Source organism: Podarcis cretensis (assembly GCF_951804945.1).
Source record: "Podarcis cretensis genome assembly, chromosome: 16".
In the NCBI taxonomy this organism is placed as follows: domain Eukaryota; kingdom Metazoa; phylum Chordata; class Lepidosauria; order Squamata; family Lacertidae; genus Podarcis; species Podarcis cretensis.
This window is the reverse complement of record NC_137186.1, coordinates 9,374,056-9,386,984: the sequence shown is the minus strand read 5'-3', so window position 1 is coordinate 9,386,984 and position 12,929 is coordinate 9,374,056. Positions and strand designations below refer to the sequence as shown.

The 12,929-nt window shown below is 49.7% G+C and overlaps 1 protein-coding gene across 3 annotated transcripts in view; it reads left to right on the top strand.

The window, feature by feature from the left end:
* NUP210L (nucleoporin 210 like) overlaps positions 1-12,929 on the top strand; it is a 52,272-nt gene that overhangs the window by 23,961 nt on the left and 15,382 nt on the right. For all 3 annotated transcript variants that reach the window (XR_013834029.1, XM_079957883.1, XM_079957884.1), the window contains exons 19-29: positions 211-315; positions 544-645; positions 1,356-1,484; positions 3,275-3,402; positions 4,504-4,636; positions 5,066-5,128; positions 7,208-7,387; positions 9,890-9,970; positions 11,300-11,431; positions 11,792-11,950; positions 12,097-12,188. Coding sequence is in view for 2 of the 3 variants with exons in the window: in XM_079957883.1 (XP_079814009.1) it covers positions 211-315; positions 544-645; positions 1,356-1,484; positions 3,275-3,402; positions 4,504-4,636; positions 5,066-5,128; positions 7,208-7,387; positions 9,890-9,970; positions 11,300-11,431; positions 11,792-11,950; positions 12,097-12,188 (1,304 nt within the window). In the remaining variant the exon portion in view is untranslated. The remainder of the gene's footprint in view (positions 1-210; positions 316-543; positions 646-1,355; positions 1,485-3,274; positions 3,403-4,503; positions 4,637-5,065; positions 5,129-7,207; positions 7,388-9,889; positions 9,971-11,299; positions 11,432-11,791; positions 11,951-12,096; positions 12,189-12,929) is intronic.

The following is a 12,929-nucleotide window of genomic DNA, read 5'->3' as shown; positions in this document are numbered from 1 at the left end:
CATCCACATCTGGTTGGGCCACGCGGAGAGCAGTGTGCTGGACTCAATAGGCCATTGGGTCTGTCCCAGCAGGGCTTTTCCTTGGTTCTTCTTGGGTGTGCACAGATCTGTTTCCTGCAGGAAAAGAAAAAGGGCACAGGTTTCCTTGGCGTTGGCCTGCCTTCTGCGGAAACACCCCGAAGCAGCATTTCTTGCCCTTTCTGCACACAGGAGGTATCTAACTCCCCTGCCTCTGCCGCCGTGGAACTCATGCTGGTCGAGGACGTGACTGTGGTTCCGGATAACATCACCGTGTACAACCATCCCGATATCAAGGTAGGGGCCAAGGAGCTGGGTGTGGGTCAGGTGGTGAGGAACCCTGCTCAGACCAGGGGCTCTTCGTGGAGAACTTTGGCAGAGGCAAAATGGGGCAACGGTGGCAACTCTGACCTTTGAGTAAAACAGAGCAGTCCCAGGTAAGCCAGTGCTCTGTGTGGTAACATTGAAAGAGTGGTTTTGTGGTCCTGGTGTGGATATCCCGCCCCCCCCCTCTACTTTGCCTAGGAAGTGTTTGCGCTGGTGGAAGGGTCCGGTTACTTCCTTGTCAACAGCAGTGCACAGGAGATGGTGAACATCACTTACCTGGAAACAGAGAGCGCCATACAGGTGAGTGTCAAAGTGTGTTGCTCTGTGAGCCTTTATGAGGAGAGAAAGCTAGGGCTTCAGGATCTCCTGCCAGCTATTCTTCCCCTTCTCTTAATTTGATAATATATAGTTTCATCTTCCATATTATTGCTATTGTTAATTATTTTTCTTCTTATTACTATTATGTTGTGAACTGCCCTGACATCTATGGATGAAGGGTGGTATACAGATTTAATAAACAAACCAAAAATAGTAAATATTATTAGGCAAGCCTACCCAGGCATATGCTTTCATTGTGTATACTTGTATTTACATCTTACCCATCATATCAGTTGTTGCTTTTGAGCAATAAATATTTTACACTGTTTTGTGTAATCTACTTAGACAGCTTTCTTTCTTTCTTTCTTTCTTTCTTTCTTTCTTTCTTTCTTTCTTTCTTTCTTTCTTTCTTTCTTCCCTCCCTCCCTCCCTCCCTCCCTCCCTCTCGGGGGACTTGCAAGCATCAGTGGTAAGACTGGTTTAAGAGACAAGACACAAAAGGAAAAGGGACTCGGAGGGAGGAGGCAAAAAGAAAAAATCCAGCTCTGGCACAATTTCTTACTTTACAGAGTTCCAGTAGTAACCAAATTTATTTCAAAAGCCAAAGGATCGGGGCCCTGCCATCTCATACAGCCTGACAAGTGATGTCGCCTTTACCCTGCGAGCAATTGCTCCCGTTACTTTCCCTGCAGGTGGTTCCTGTCCATCCTGGCTCTTTGACCTTGGAGATCTACGACCTGTGCCTGGCCTTCCTGGGACCTGCTACAGCCTACCTTCGCATCTCCAATATGTACGAGTTGGAAGTGGATCTTGTTGATAAGGTATGATGAGTATGCGTAAGCTGGCCGGAGGGGTGTCAGAGGGCATGAGTGGCCACTGGCTGCGTAGCCTGGATTTGCAGAGATTTGTGAGAGTGGGTTTCCCTTTGCACAGAGCCGCTACAAAGGGAACACATACATCACCTGGCAGATAGATAAGATAAGATAAAACTTTACAGTGGTACCTCGGGTTACATACGTTTCAGGTTACATACGCTTCAGGTTACAGACTCCGCTAACCCAGAAATAGTATCTTGGGTTAAGAACTTTGCTGCAGGATGAGAACAGAAATCGTGCTTTGGCGGCACGGCGGCAGCAGGAGGCCCCAGTAGCTAAAGTGGTGCCTCAGGTTAAGAACAGTTTCAGGTTAAGAACGGACCTCTGGAACGAATTAAGTTCTTAACCCGAGGTACCACTGTATTCGCATGAGCCAATGGCCATAGCAACAGTCAAACATTACAGTATACGCAGAAAAGGAAATTTGATGTAAGAGCACAATTTAAAGTCCTGAATCGGCAGTCAGTTAGTGGCCCTTATTCTGATTGCCCCAGCTACGAACCTAGCAACCTTTGCTGTTATCTGCTCATCACCTGGCAGTGGGACGGGTAGAAACCCTGTAGCCTTGGGGAGCGAGGTCCCTGTGCCACACGCACTGAATGTTACTTTGTCTGACTCCGCATCTCCGTCCTCTTGCTTTTCCGCTTGGGGGGGCTGGAGTCCCAACAAAATCTGGAGGGGTACTGGGTTATGTGTGAGAAGAACCGTGGCTCAGTGGTTGAGCATCGGCTTTGCACGCAGAAGGCCTCTGGTCCCATCCCAGTGGTATCTCCAGGTAGGGCTCTGCCTGAAACCCCTAGACAGCTACTGCCAGTCAGTCTACTGAGCTAGATGGACCAAGGGTCTGATGTGGACTAAGGCAGCTTCCGATGTGCCTGCTGTATGAAGAAGATAAGAAGGCCCCTGCTGGATCAGACCGTCTTGGTCTCACAACAACCAACAAGATTCCTCTGGAAAGCCCCCAGGCATAATAATAATAATAATAATGAGCAGGTGGCGCTGTGGGTTAAACCACCGAGCCTAGGACTTGCCGATCATAAGGTCGGCGGTTTGAATCCCCGCAACAGGGTGAGCTCCCGTTGCTCGGTCCCTGCTCCTGCCAACCTAGCAGTTCGAAAGCACATCAAAGTGCAAGTAGATAAATAGGTACCACTCCAGCGGGAAGGTAAACGGCGTTTCTGTGTGCTGCTCTGGTTCGCCAGAAGAGGCTTAGTCATGCTGGCCACATGACCCGGAAGCTGTACGCTGGCTCCCTCGGCCAATAAAGCGAGATGAGCGCCTCAACCCCAGAGTCGGCCACGACTGGACCTAATGGTCAGGGGTCCCTTTAACTTTTACTAATAATAATTTATTATTTATACCCTGCCCATTCCAACAAAGTAGTACAGTAGTCTGTTAAACATTAAAAGCTTCCCTGAACAGGGCTGCCTTCAGGTGTCTTCTAGACGTCTGGTAGTTGTTCTTCTCTTTGACATCTGGTGGGAGTGTGTTCCACAGGGCGGGTGCCACTACCGAGAAGGCCCTCTGCCAAGCTCAAGAATCCAAGCGCAAGGTCCCTCTCCTCCGTTTTCCAGCAACTGGTATTCAGAAGCATCGCTGCCTCCAACCACTGGAGGCAGAGCCTCGCCATCATGGCTAGTAACCCTCGACAGCCTTCTCCCCCATGAATTTATCTAATCTTCTCTCGAAGCCATCCAAGTTGAGGACCCCCTGGAACCCTCTGCCTTCTTCCCCAGATTGAGGTCGGAAAATCGGTGCTGGTCTCCGTGCGCGTCCTGGGACATCACCGGTACCCTTTCCGGAGTAAATACTTTGTCTACATGCGGCTCCAGCTGAAGGCAGCCTCCCCCATTGTCACACTGACGTAAGTGCCCTGCGTCTCTCCTGTGCTTTGACTTCTGCTTCTTAAGAGGTCATCTTTGGGATTGCAAGGCATTCTTCTTCCCTGCTCTCACAGTTGAAACCCACAAAACTGACCAAGTCCACAGCATCAAAACTTGTGGTCAAAACTGCAAGGGCCGTAGCTCAGTCTGCCTTTTTTAAAAGTTAAATCCCCAATGGCATCTCCCGGCCGGGCTGGGAACGTCCCCTGCCTGAAACCTTAGAGAGTCCCTGCCAATCATTGTAGGCAATACAGTGGTACCTCGGGTTACATACGCTTCAGGTTACAGACACTTCAGGTTACAGACTCCGCTAACCCAGAAATAGTACCTCGGGTTGAGAACTTTGCTTCAGGATGAGAACAGAAATTGTCCTCCGGCGGCACAGCAGCAGTGGGAGGCCCCATTAGCTAAAGTGGTGCTTCAGGTTAAGAACAGTTTCAGGTTAAGAACGGACCTCTGGAACGAATTAAGTTCTTAACCAGAGGTACCACTGTAGTCACAAACTGATTCCATATGTGGCATATTCCAATGTTCCTTTTTAATCCAGCTCTTTATTCAGAACTGTGCGTGATCTTACTTGATTTTTAGGAAATCAGGCTAGGCATGTCTTCCGTCCAAAACTCCTGAGAACTGCTGCTGGCCAGTGTAGAAAATACTGCACTAGATGGAACAGGGGTCTAAGATAGCATCCAATGCTCCTTTTAAAATCAGGTCATTATTCAAAGCCATGAGGTCTGGAATCTTGCTTTATTCTTTAAGAGAAGGAGCATAACTCAGATGCAATGCAGAAGGTCCCAGGTTCGACCACTGGTGTCTCTGGCATGGCTGTTGCACGTTTGACAAGCCCTTCCCATGGCAGCCACACTGAAAATGGCAGCGCTGATCCCAGGCAGGGAAACTCTTGTTGTCATGCAGCCGATCTTTCTTTTTTGTGAGCTCCGTCATTTGTCTAGTGTCATGCCCAGGACAGTAGCTGTTCAGCAATGTGAAGATGGGTGCCTGAGACCAGCCTGAAAATCAGCATGGCCTGTCCTGGTGCCCAGGTTGGACAAAATGCAACCATACCAAACCTCTCCTTGCAGGCTAATGGAGGAAGTGGGTGACTATTCTGAAGTCTACGTCCTCCGAGCCATGGCTGTGGGGCAGACAAGTTTAGTGGCCGTGGCCTGGGACAAAATGGGAGTCAAATTCACCTCGGCGCCTCGGAAAGTGGAGGTAAGGAATTGCAGCCACTGTGCTGTCATAAAACCTAGGCACACAGGAAAAACGGTTTGCAAAAAAGTCTCCTGTGATTTTAGAACCAGAGGTGTTAAGAACTTCATGCGCAAGTTCTGTGAAATGTTCTTTTGGCCCTGGCTGCAGATTTGAATGAAAAGATAATGGACTCTATAGCACAACCTTCTCCCAGCCTGGTGCCTTAATAGTTGTTCTGGACTACAACTCCCAGTATCCCTGACCACTGGCCGTCCTGGCTGAGGCTGATGGCAATTAAAGTTCAGCAACGACAGATTGGGGAAGGCTGGTCCTCTCTCTCTCTCTCTCTCTCTCTGTGTGTGTGTGTGTGTGTGTGTGTGTATGTGTGTGTTTTTAAAGACAGCCTCAATTCCCACGTGGCCAAATTTGACTGCTGTTGTGTTTTGCCAGGTCTTCCCACCATTCAAGCTCATCCCAGAGAAAATAACCCTCATTCCACACAACATGATGCAGGTAAGTTCAGAGTATCAGTTGGATGAAACCATCCTATTGGCTATGCCCATCTCCCACCCTTCCCTCCCACCCTTCCTTCCTTCTTTCCTTGACATAGGTTACCCTGAGATGAGTCACTGTGCCTACAGGACCATGTCAGTCAATGCAATCCATGTTTCCACTGGAGAAGAGCAGATCCAGGCCCTATCTGTACTATACATTTAAAGGAGTATTATACTCCTTAAAACAGCTCCAAACAGCATTTTGGATGCTGTGGTTTGTTAAGAGTGCTGAGAGTTGTTAGGCAACCCCCTGTTCTCCCTCACAGAGCTGCAACCCCCAAAGTTCCCTGATTTAAGGGTTTGTTTGGTAAATCACTCTGGAAATTGTAGCTCTGGGAGGGGAAGAGGGGAATCTCCTAACAACTTTCAGCACCCTTAACAAATGACAGTTCCCAGGATTTTTTTTGAGTAAGCCATGGCTGTTTAAAGTACTGTGGTACTACTATAAATGTATAGTGTAGACTGGAGTACATTTTCAGACCTGTCTTCTTCCCAGTACCAAAGGTTTTACCTCGGGGAGCTATCCAAGGTCCTGGAGAGCCTCCTCCTTGCCCCTAATCCTTGCTACTGGGTAATGAGCTTGATCCAGTGCCACTTCTCTTCCTTGGGAGCTCTCCCAGGTCCTGAAATGCCTCCTATAAGGCGCTGCTACCACGAACAGGGATGGGGAGAACAGTGACCCTCCAGATGCTGTTGGACTCCAACTCCTAACAGCCCCAGCCATTGGGGCCTGGAGTCCAACATCATTTATGGAGGGCCACATACTCCCTGTCCCTGCCTTACCTAGAACTTCCACTCCTCCTTTCTGCTTGTAAAGCAGAGTTTTTTCTGCCCTTTCATCACAGTTTTAGATAACTGAACAGGGAGGGCAGGCCAGCTTGTTCTCTCAGTTAATTCAGTTATAAATTCATTAGCAAACTGCCTAGAATTGATTTTGCATGATTAATCAGTTTCTCTGTTCAAAAATTGACCACTTTTATCACCCCTTCCTAGCCTCCTGTCATATCTGCAGCAAATAGTAGGGATTCTGGGACACAACATACATTAAAAGCACATTACCTCCCACAAAAAAAGTTTGGGATAGTAGTTTGTTTGAGGGTGCCGGAAATTGTATGACTGGGAGGGCTAAACTACCATTTCCAGGACACTTTGGGGGAAGCCATGTTTCTTAAACATATGGTGTGGAGGTGTGGTCTAATTGTCTTTTACGCCTGGCTTTGATTGGTAGGTTGTGGGATCCTAAGTAAAGTAGACCCCTCAAATCTGAGGTTTCCCCACCCCTTTTTTAAAAAAAAACTTTTTTATTCAAAATTAAAACATATTATCCAGAAACATATCATCCTTATTCGCCCCCATTTTTCCTTCCTCCCCCCACCCTCCCACACAAAATGCACCCCCCCCCCCGATTTCCCTCAGTTCCAGTCTTTGATTTCTCTAAAAATGCTGTTTTCTGCATGTTACACAGTTGTATAGATCCTCAAACTGTTTAGCTGATTATTATCAATAAAAAGTTTGTGAATGCTTATTCAAAACCAGCCAAGGAGTCCAGTTCGCTTTGTTGCATCTTCAGATACTTTGTAAAAGGTTCCCATTCATCTTTAAAGTCAGTTATCCTTGTCCCGTAGCTTGTATGTCGGTTTTGCCAGTTCTGCATAGTCCATCAATTTTTCTTGCTATGATTCTTTAGTTGGGGTTTCTTCAGTCTTCTATGCTTGTGCTACCAAAACTCTCGCGGCCGTTCTCGCATACATAAAGATGTTTTTCAGCTTTTTTGGCAGATCTTTCCCTACAATCCCTAATAAAAAATGCTTCAGGTTTTTTAACAAATGTTAAATGGAACATTTTCTTCAATTTGTTGTATATCATTTCCCATTTTTTTTAAAATGACCTTACAATCCCACCACAGGTTTCCGCACTCCTGATGTAGGCCAGGATCCCCTCTGTGATAGACTGAGGGAGGGGGGCGTTGTTCCCAGCTGGTGGCAGGGTGATGTCAGGATCCAGGAAGCTTCTGCCTTCTTCTTCCGATCTGCTGCAGGTGATGTCAGAGGGTGGCCCACAGCCCCAGTCCCTCATTCACTTCTCCATCAGCAACCAGTCTGTGGCCACAGTTAACGGAGTGGGGCAGGTCCTGGCCAAGGCTGTGGGCACAGCCACAATCCTCGGGACCATTCGGGCTGTCAACGAAGACACAGGAAAAGTCATTGTCTTTTCACAGGTACTTCCTCCTCCTTGTCGATGTCAACTGTTCACTTGCTGCTCTGTAATCTGAAACCTTTGACTGCTTTCACCATTTAAGTTGTTTCCCCTCCCCTTGAAACCACGAGGCACCTAGCACCTCCTCCAGTCTCCATAGGTCCCACCAGAGCCAGATTTAGGTTTGATGAGGCCCTAAGTTACTGAAGGTAATGGGGCCCTTTATATGTCCAGCTGTCCTTTGTCAACAACAAATTGTCACTGTTTTTTTGTGTTGGATATAGTGGGGCCCTAAGCTATACAGTGGTACCTCGCAAGACGAATGCCTCGCAAGACGAAAAACGCGCAAGACGAAAGAGTTTTCCGTTTTTTGAGTCATTCCACAAGACGAATTTCCCTATGGGCTTGCTTCGCAAGACGAAACGTTTTGCGAGTTCTTGCGAGTTTGTTTCCTTTTTCTTAAAGCCGCTAAGCCGTTAGAAGCCGCTAAGCCGCTAAGCCGTTAATAGCCGCTAAGCCGCTAATAGCCGTGCTTCGCAGGTGTGATGGCCTGGGATTCCGATTCAGAGGCTGAACGAGAGGAATCCCAGCCTGCACAGGAGTCCCCGCCTCCAGGGCCAGCTGAACTGGGGCAGGGCCTTGATTCTGAAGCGCCTGCACCTGTGCCGGATCCTCAGGAGCAGGCACCAGGTGATTCCACTCTGGCTCCAGAGGTGGTTGAGGACTCAGTGCCTACAGGTGAGTCTCCCCCTGGGCCCACTAACCCTTCAGCCTCTCCTGAACTGCAGAGACTCAGGGCAGAGAGGCGAAGGGAACTGGTTTCTCCCAGGAGGAGTGCTCGCCTTAAGGCCAGGAGAGGCGGGTCTCCTGGGAGCCGGGACCGCCCCTGGCCTCAGAGAAGATAAAGGCCAGTCAGCCCGGTCCCGGGTTGCGGGAGCAACGTCGATCAAGAGCTGTCTCGGCCAGCATCCAGTCCTGTCCCTCCAGTGTTCCTGTCCCCGCCCGGCTTCCTGCTTCGGACCTCGCCCCGCTCCTTCGGAACTGCTTCCAGGCTATTGACCCAGGACCGGACTTTGACTACGCCAACGGTAACCTTCCCCCCGGGACCAGCACAGCAAGACGAAAAAACCGCAAGACGAAGAGACTTGCGGAACGGATTAATTTTGTCTTGCGAGGCACCACTGTAGCTTGTTTAGTTTATACGTAAATCCAGCACTGGGTCCCACCCTGTGTCCTGTTCCTTGACCACACTAGAGCGTGATGCTGAGAATCGGGCTGGCCTGAGTCTGGCTGCCTTGATTGTTGGGAATGAGCAGTCAGTGCCTTAAGGAAGTGTGAACATTTCATGACTGTGGGTGGTCTCCTGGGTGAGCTGTTCATTGGCTGAATGGTGTGGGGTCTGAGGTTATTGCTGTGCTAAGGTGAGTGAGAAACAGCAGCTTGGAGCTTGGATTATTATTGTTTATTAAATGTACTGGCGGCTTCTTTTGCCTTAGCAACTCCAGCGACTTACAATATTTTAAGCAAAAAAACAAATGCGTACATAAAATAATACCAGCATTAAAAAATCCAAAAGGCAGTTCTATTTTTTTAACAAACTACATTAAAACATCTCTCCCACACAAAAAGGAAGGGATGTGAAACCTTTTCTTTATTGGCAACTTCCTGGGGACTGTATTTCAGTAGGAGGTGGGCCCAGAAGCAAAAGCCGGCATAACAACGAACACAAATTATGGTGGTACCTCAGGTTACAAACTTAATTTGTTCCGGAGGTCTGTTCTAAACCCAAAATCGTTCTTAACCTGAGGCGCACTTTCGCTAATGGGGCCTCCCGCTGCTGCCATGCCGCCGGTGCGTGATTTCCGTTCTCATCCTGGGGCAAAGTTCTCAACCCGAGGTACTACTTCCAGGTTAGCGGAGTTTGTAACCTGAAGCGTTTGTAACCCGAGGTACCACTGTACAGTGGTGCCTCGCAAGACGAAATTAATTTGTTCTGCGAGTTTTTTCGTCTAGCGAATTTTTCCGTCTTGCGAAGCACGGCTATTAGCGGCTTAGCGGCAAGACGTTTTCGTTTTGCGAAGCAAGCCCATAGGGAAATTCGTCTTGCGAAGCACCTCAAAAACGGAAAACTCTTTCGTCTAGCGAGTTTTTCGTCTTGCGAAGCATTCGTCTTGCGGGGCACCATTGTACATCTTTTTGTACAGCAGGCTAGTTTCTACACACACATACACCCCCCTTCCTATTGGTTGCTCCATCCAGTGTTGCTTCTGGCTCTGCCCACCGCTGCCACAAGGTCCCCAGAAGGTTGCCGTCAGGCTGAAGAAGCATCTGATTTGGCCAGACGCTCCATAGCGTTTTTTGTTTGTTGCTCCTGGAACTTCACAGGTCCCAAGTGTGGGGTGCACATGGCTCCCCCAACGGCTGCCAGTCCACTTGTCAGCCTGCCGCAGAGGAGCCCCCAGCTGGGTAATCTTAGGCAAACCCTGCCTTTTCTTCTGGTCTCCCTTCTGCCTTTCCCCCACAGGACCAAGTCGACCTGGAAGTTGTTCAGCTACGAGCAATAAGAATCCACGCTCCTGCCACCAGGCTCATTACAGGGACCAAGGTAGGTCTGCCCTATAATCACCAATGGACATCTTCTCTGTGGATATATAAGCCAACTAAGTTCTACTCAGAGTCACGTCTCTTAATGTCAGTGCCCCTCCCCGGCGTAGGACTCGCATTGCATGCAACCGAGAGGGAGGCGTGGCTGACTTCTCCCTCCTGAACTGAGCCCATGTTAAGGATCCCACCCCAATTTGTTTTATTTCACTTCAACAAATTGCATATTGCAAATTGTAGTTGTCTCTAAGCGGTGTACAGGGGACCCAATACGTTTTTTTTAAAGAGTTTAAACTGTAAAATCAGAATCCAGTTAAAAAGCTTGCTGGAATTAAGTTAAACAAGGGGAATGGAAAGGCTGATCTCCTGGAAGGAGAGCTCACCACTTCCAAAGTTATCCTGTTCCACGTCTGTGATGGTTCTAGGGGTTGCTCGTGCGTAAATCGGCGCCACACCTGGCTGGGTTGCCTGAGTGAACCTTTTCTGTCCGGACAGCCACTCGCCCGTGGCTGTCTCAATCGCTGGCAGAATCCATCAGTGGGCGTTCCTTCAACTTCTTCCAGCAAAGAAGCTCTTTGACGCCTAGTCTCCGCCTACTCTCCCTGCGTGGAAGCCTTCTGCGCAAGGAATGCATGGGCAGTGGAGGACCCGTGCTCTCCCCGCTGGTCCCCGGCGAGGAGTCATGGGACCGCCTCGCCGACTCCCCCATCTGCCCCCCTTCTCCACTGGTGCTACGCTGATTTCCTTCCCCAGAAGATGGGCTGCTTCTCCCCATCCCGGGACGCTCTCCGGAATCCCTCTGGAGTCCTCCCTCTCCCTCTGGCTCTGATGGCAGTTCCCTGACAACGTCTTACGTCTCTTGTATGTTAGGACAGTCCTCCTAATGTTTATTTCATTTATTTCAACTACCTGCCACTTAATTGCAACCATCTTTAGGTGCTGTACAGGTAAAACAACAATACAATAACTAAAAAAGAAGTTTCATTAAAATGCCTGCTGGTTGTTAAAAAGGAAAAAAAAGATTTTGGTAGGTGCTGGAAGCTCAACAGAGGAGGAGGCCTGCCTGAGCTGCCTCTCAGCTGAGAGGGAATTACAGAGAATCGGGTACCACAATACTGGATGCAAGGCTGCTGATGGATATAAGCTTGTGCATCTGACCCATGCAGGGACCATAACAGTGACTCCACCCAAAGAGCTCTGTGATTGGGCAGGGATATAAGGGACCAGGCATCCCTTGAGGCAGCATACATGTGTTGGTCTCCATAGTAGGACACGTCTCTTGCCCTGAGAGGACCAAAAGCTGGGAAGTAACGAGTGATGCTTTCCTTTGTAGATGCCTGTTTATGTTGTTGGCTTGACCAGCACTTTGACTCCATTCTCCTTTGGGAATGCCGACCCAGCGCTGACGTTCCACTGGGCGATGAGCAAGCGGCATGTCCTGGACCTCCTTCCCAGACACTCAGAGGTATGGATCCGTCCCTCAGGATGCACTTCAACTCTCAGCCACTGTGGGCTGCATCCAACATTGGTCCTACTGAACCTCAGCCAGTGCCCACTTGATATCATACCTACAGCAAACACAGGGGGCAGGTGCTCTCCCTGGCAGCTTCCTCCTTAGTCTCCCTGTTGCCCTTGTGGAATTCAACAGAGAGCAGGGCGGAGGACAAAACTAGAATGAGTTGGTGTTGCCTCTCATTGCCTCCAGCGCCACCTACTGGCCAGCTCCTTGCCTTCCACCCCACCATTCTCAATGGGCACTGGGCACCGCTGGATCCTCCCATCCCTTCTCTCCAGGAAGCCTGCAGCTCCATCCCTTCTCTCCCAGGTTTCCCTGCAGCTTATTCCAGAAAGTAACTTTGCCAAGGTCCTGCACACGAAGGCAGCTGGGCGGACGAGCATCCAAGTCACGGTTCAGGCTTCGGACCCGGATGCTGGGCAGTTTGAAGGACACCTCTCCGAGCTCTCGGATGAAGTGCAGATCCTAGTAAGCACCCCCTTCAGGCAGCCTCGTCCTCTTTCACTGCTGCCAGTCCTCTGCTGCGTCTGGCCATGCCAGCCGTTAACGTTAAAAGCAGGGGCGCGTCCCAGCCCTTCCTTCCGCCTGCAGGATCCTTGCTCTGTCCCTTACAGGTCTTTGATAAACTGCAGCTCTTCTCCCCAGAGTGCTCCGCAGAGCAGATTCTGATGTCCATGAACTCGCAGCTCAAGTTACTCACAAACAGGTAGGGCAGGGAAAGGGGGGAAGTGGCGGGTGGGTGGTAGCGATGATGATGGGGAGCAAAGACAAAGACTCCACTATTAACTTGAAGAAGTAGAAGCACTAAAGGTAAAAGTAAAGGTAAAGGTACCCCTGCCCGTACGGGCCAGTCTTGACAGACTCTGGGGTTGTGCGCCCATCTCACTTAAGAGGCCAGGGGCCAGCGCTGTCCGGAGACACTTCCGGGTCACGTGGCCAGCGTGACATCGCTGCTCTGGCGAGCCAGAGCCGCACACGGAAACGCCGTTTACCTTCCCGCTGGTAAGCGGTCCCTATTTATCTACTTGCACCCGGAGGTGCTTTCGAACTGCTAGGTTGGCAGGCGCTGGGACTGAGCAGCGGGAGCGCACCCCGCCTCAGGGATTCGAACCGCCGACCTTTCGATCGGCAAGTCCTAGGCGCTGAGGCTTTAACCCACAGCGCCACCTGCGTCCCTTCTGCGTAGAAGCACTACAGAGATGCTAATTTGCAGCTAATAATAATAATAATAATTTATACCCCACCCATCTGGCTGGGCTTCCCCAGCCACTCTGGGCAGCTTCCAACAAAATATTAAAATACAGTAAAGCATCAAACATTAAAAGCTTCCCTAAATCTTCTGCTTTCAAAATGTCTCCAGTATGGGGGGGTCGGTCAGTCGATACTCCATCATTTTTTTGCTTGCCTTAAGGCAGGGGGTGCGGGAGACCTCCCTCCTCCACCTGCA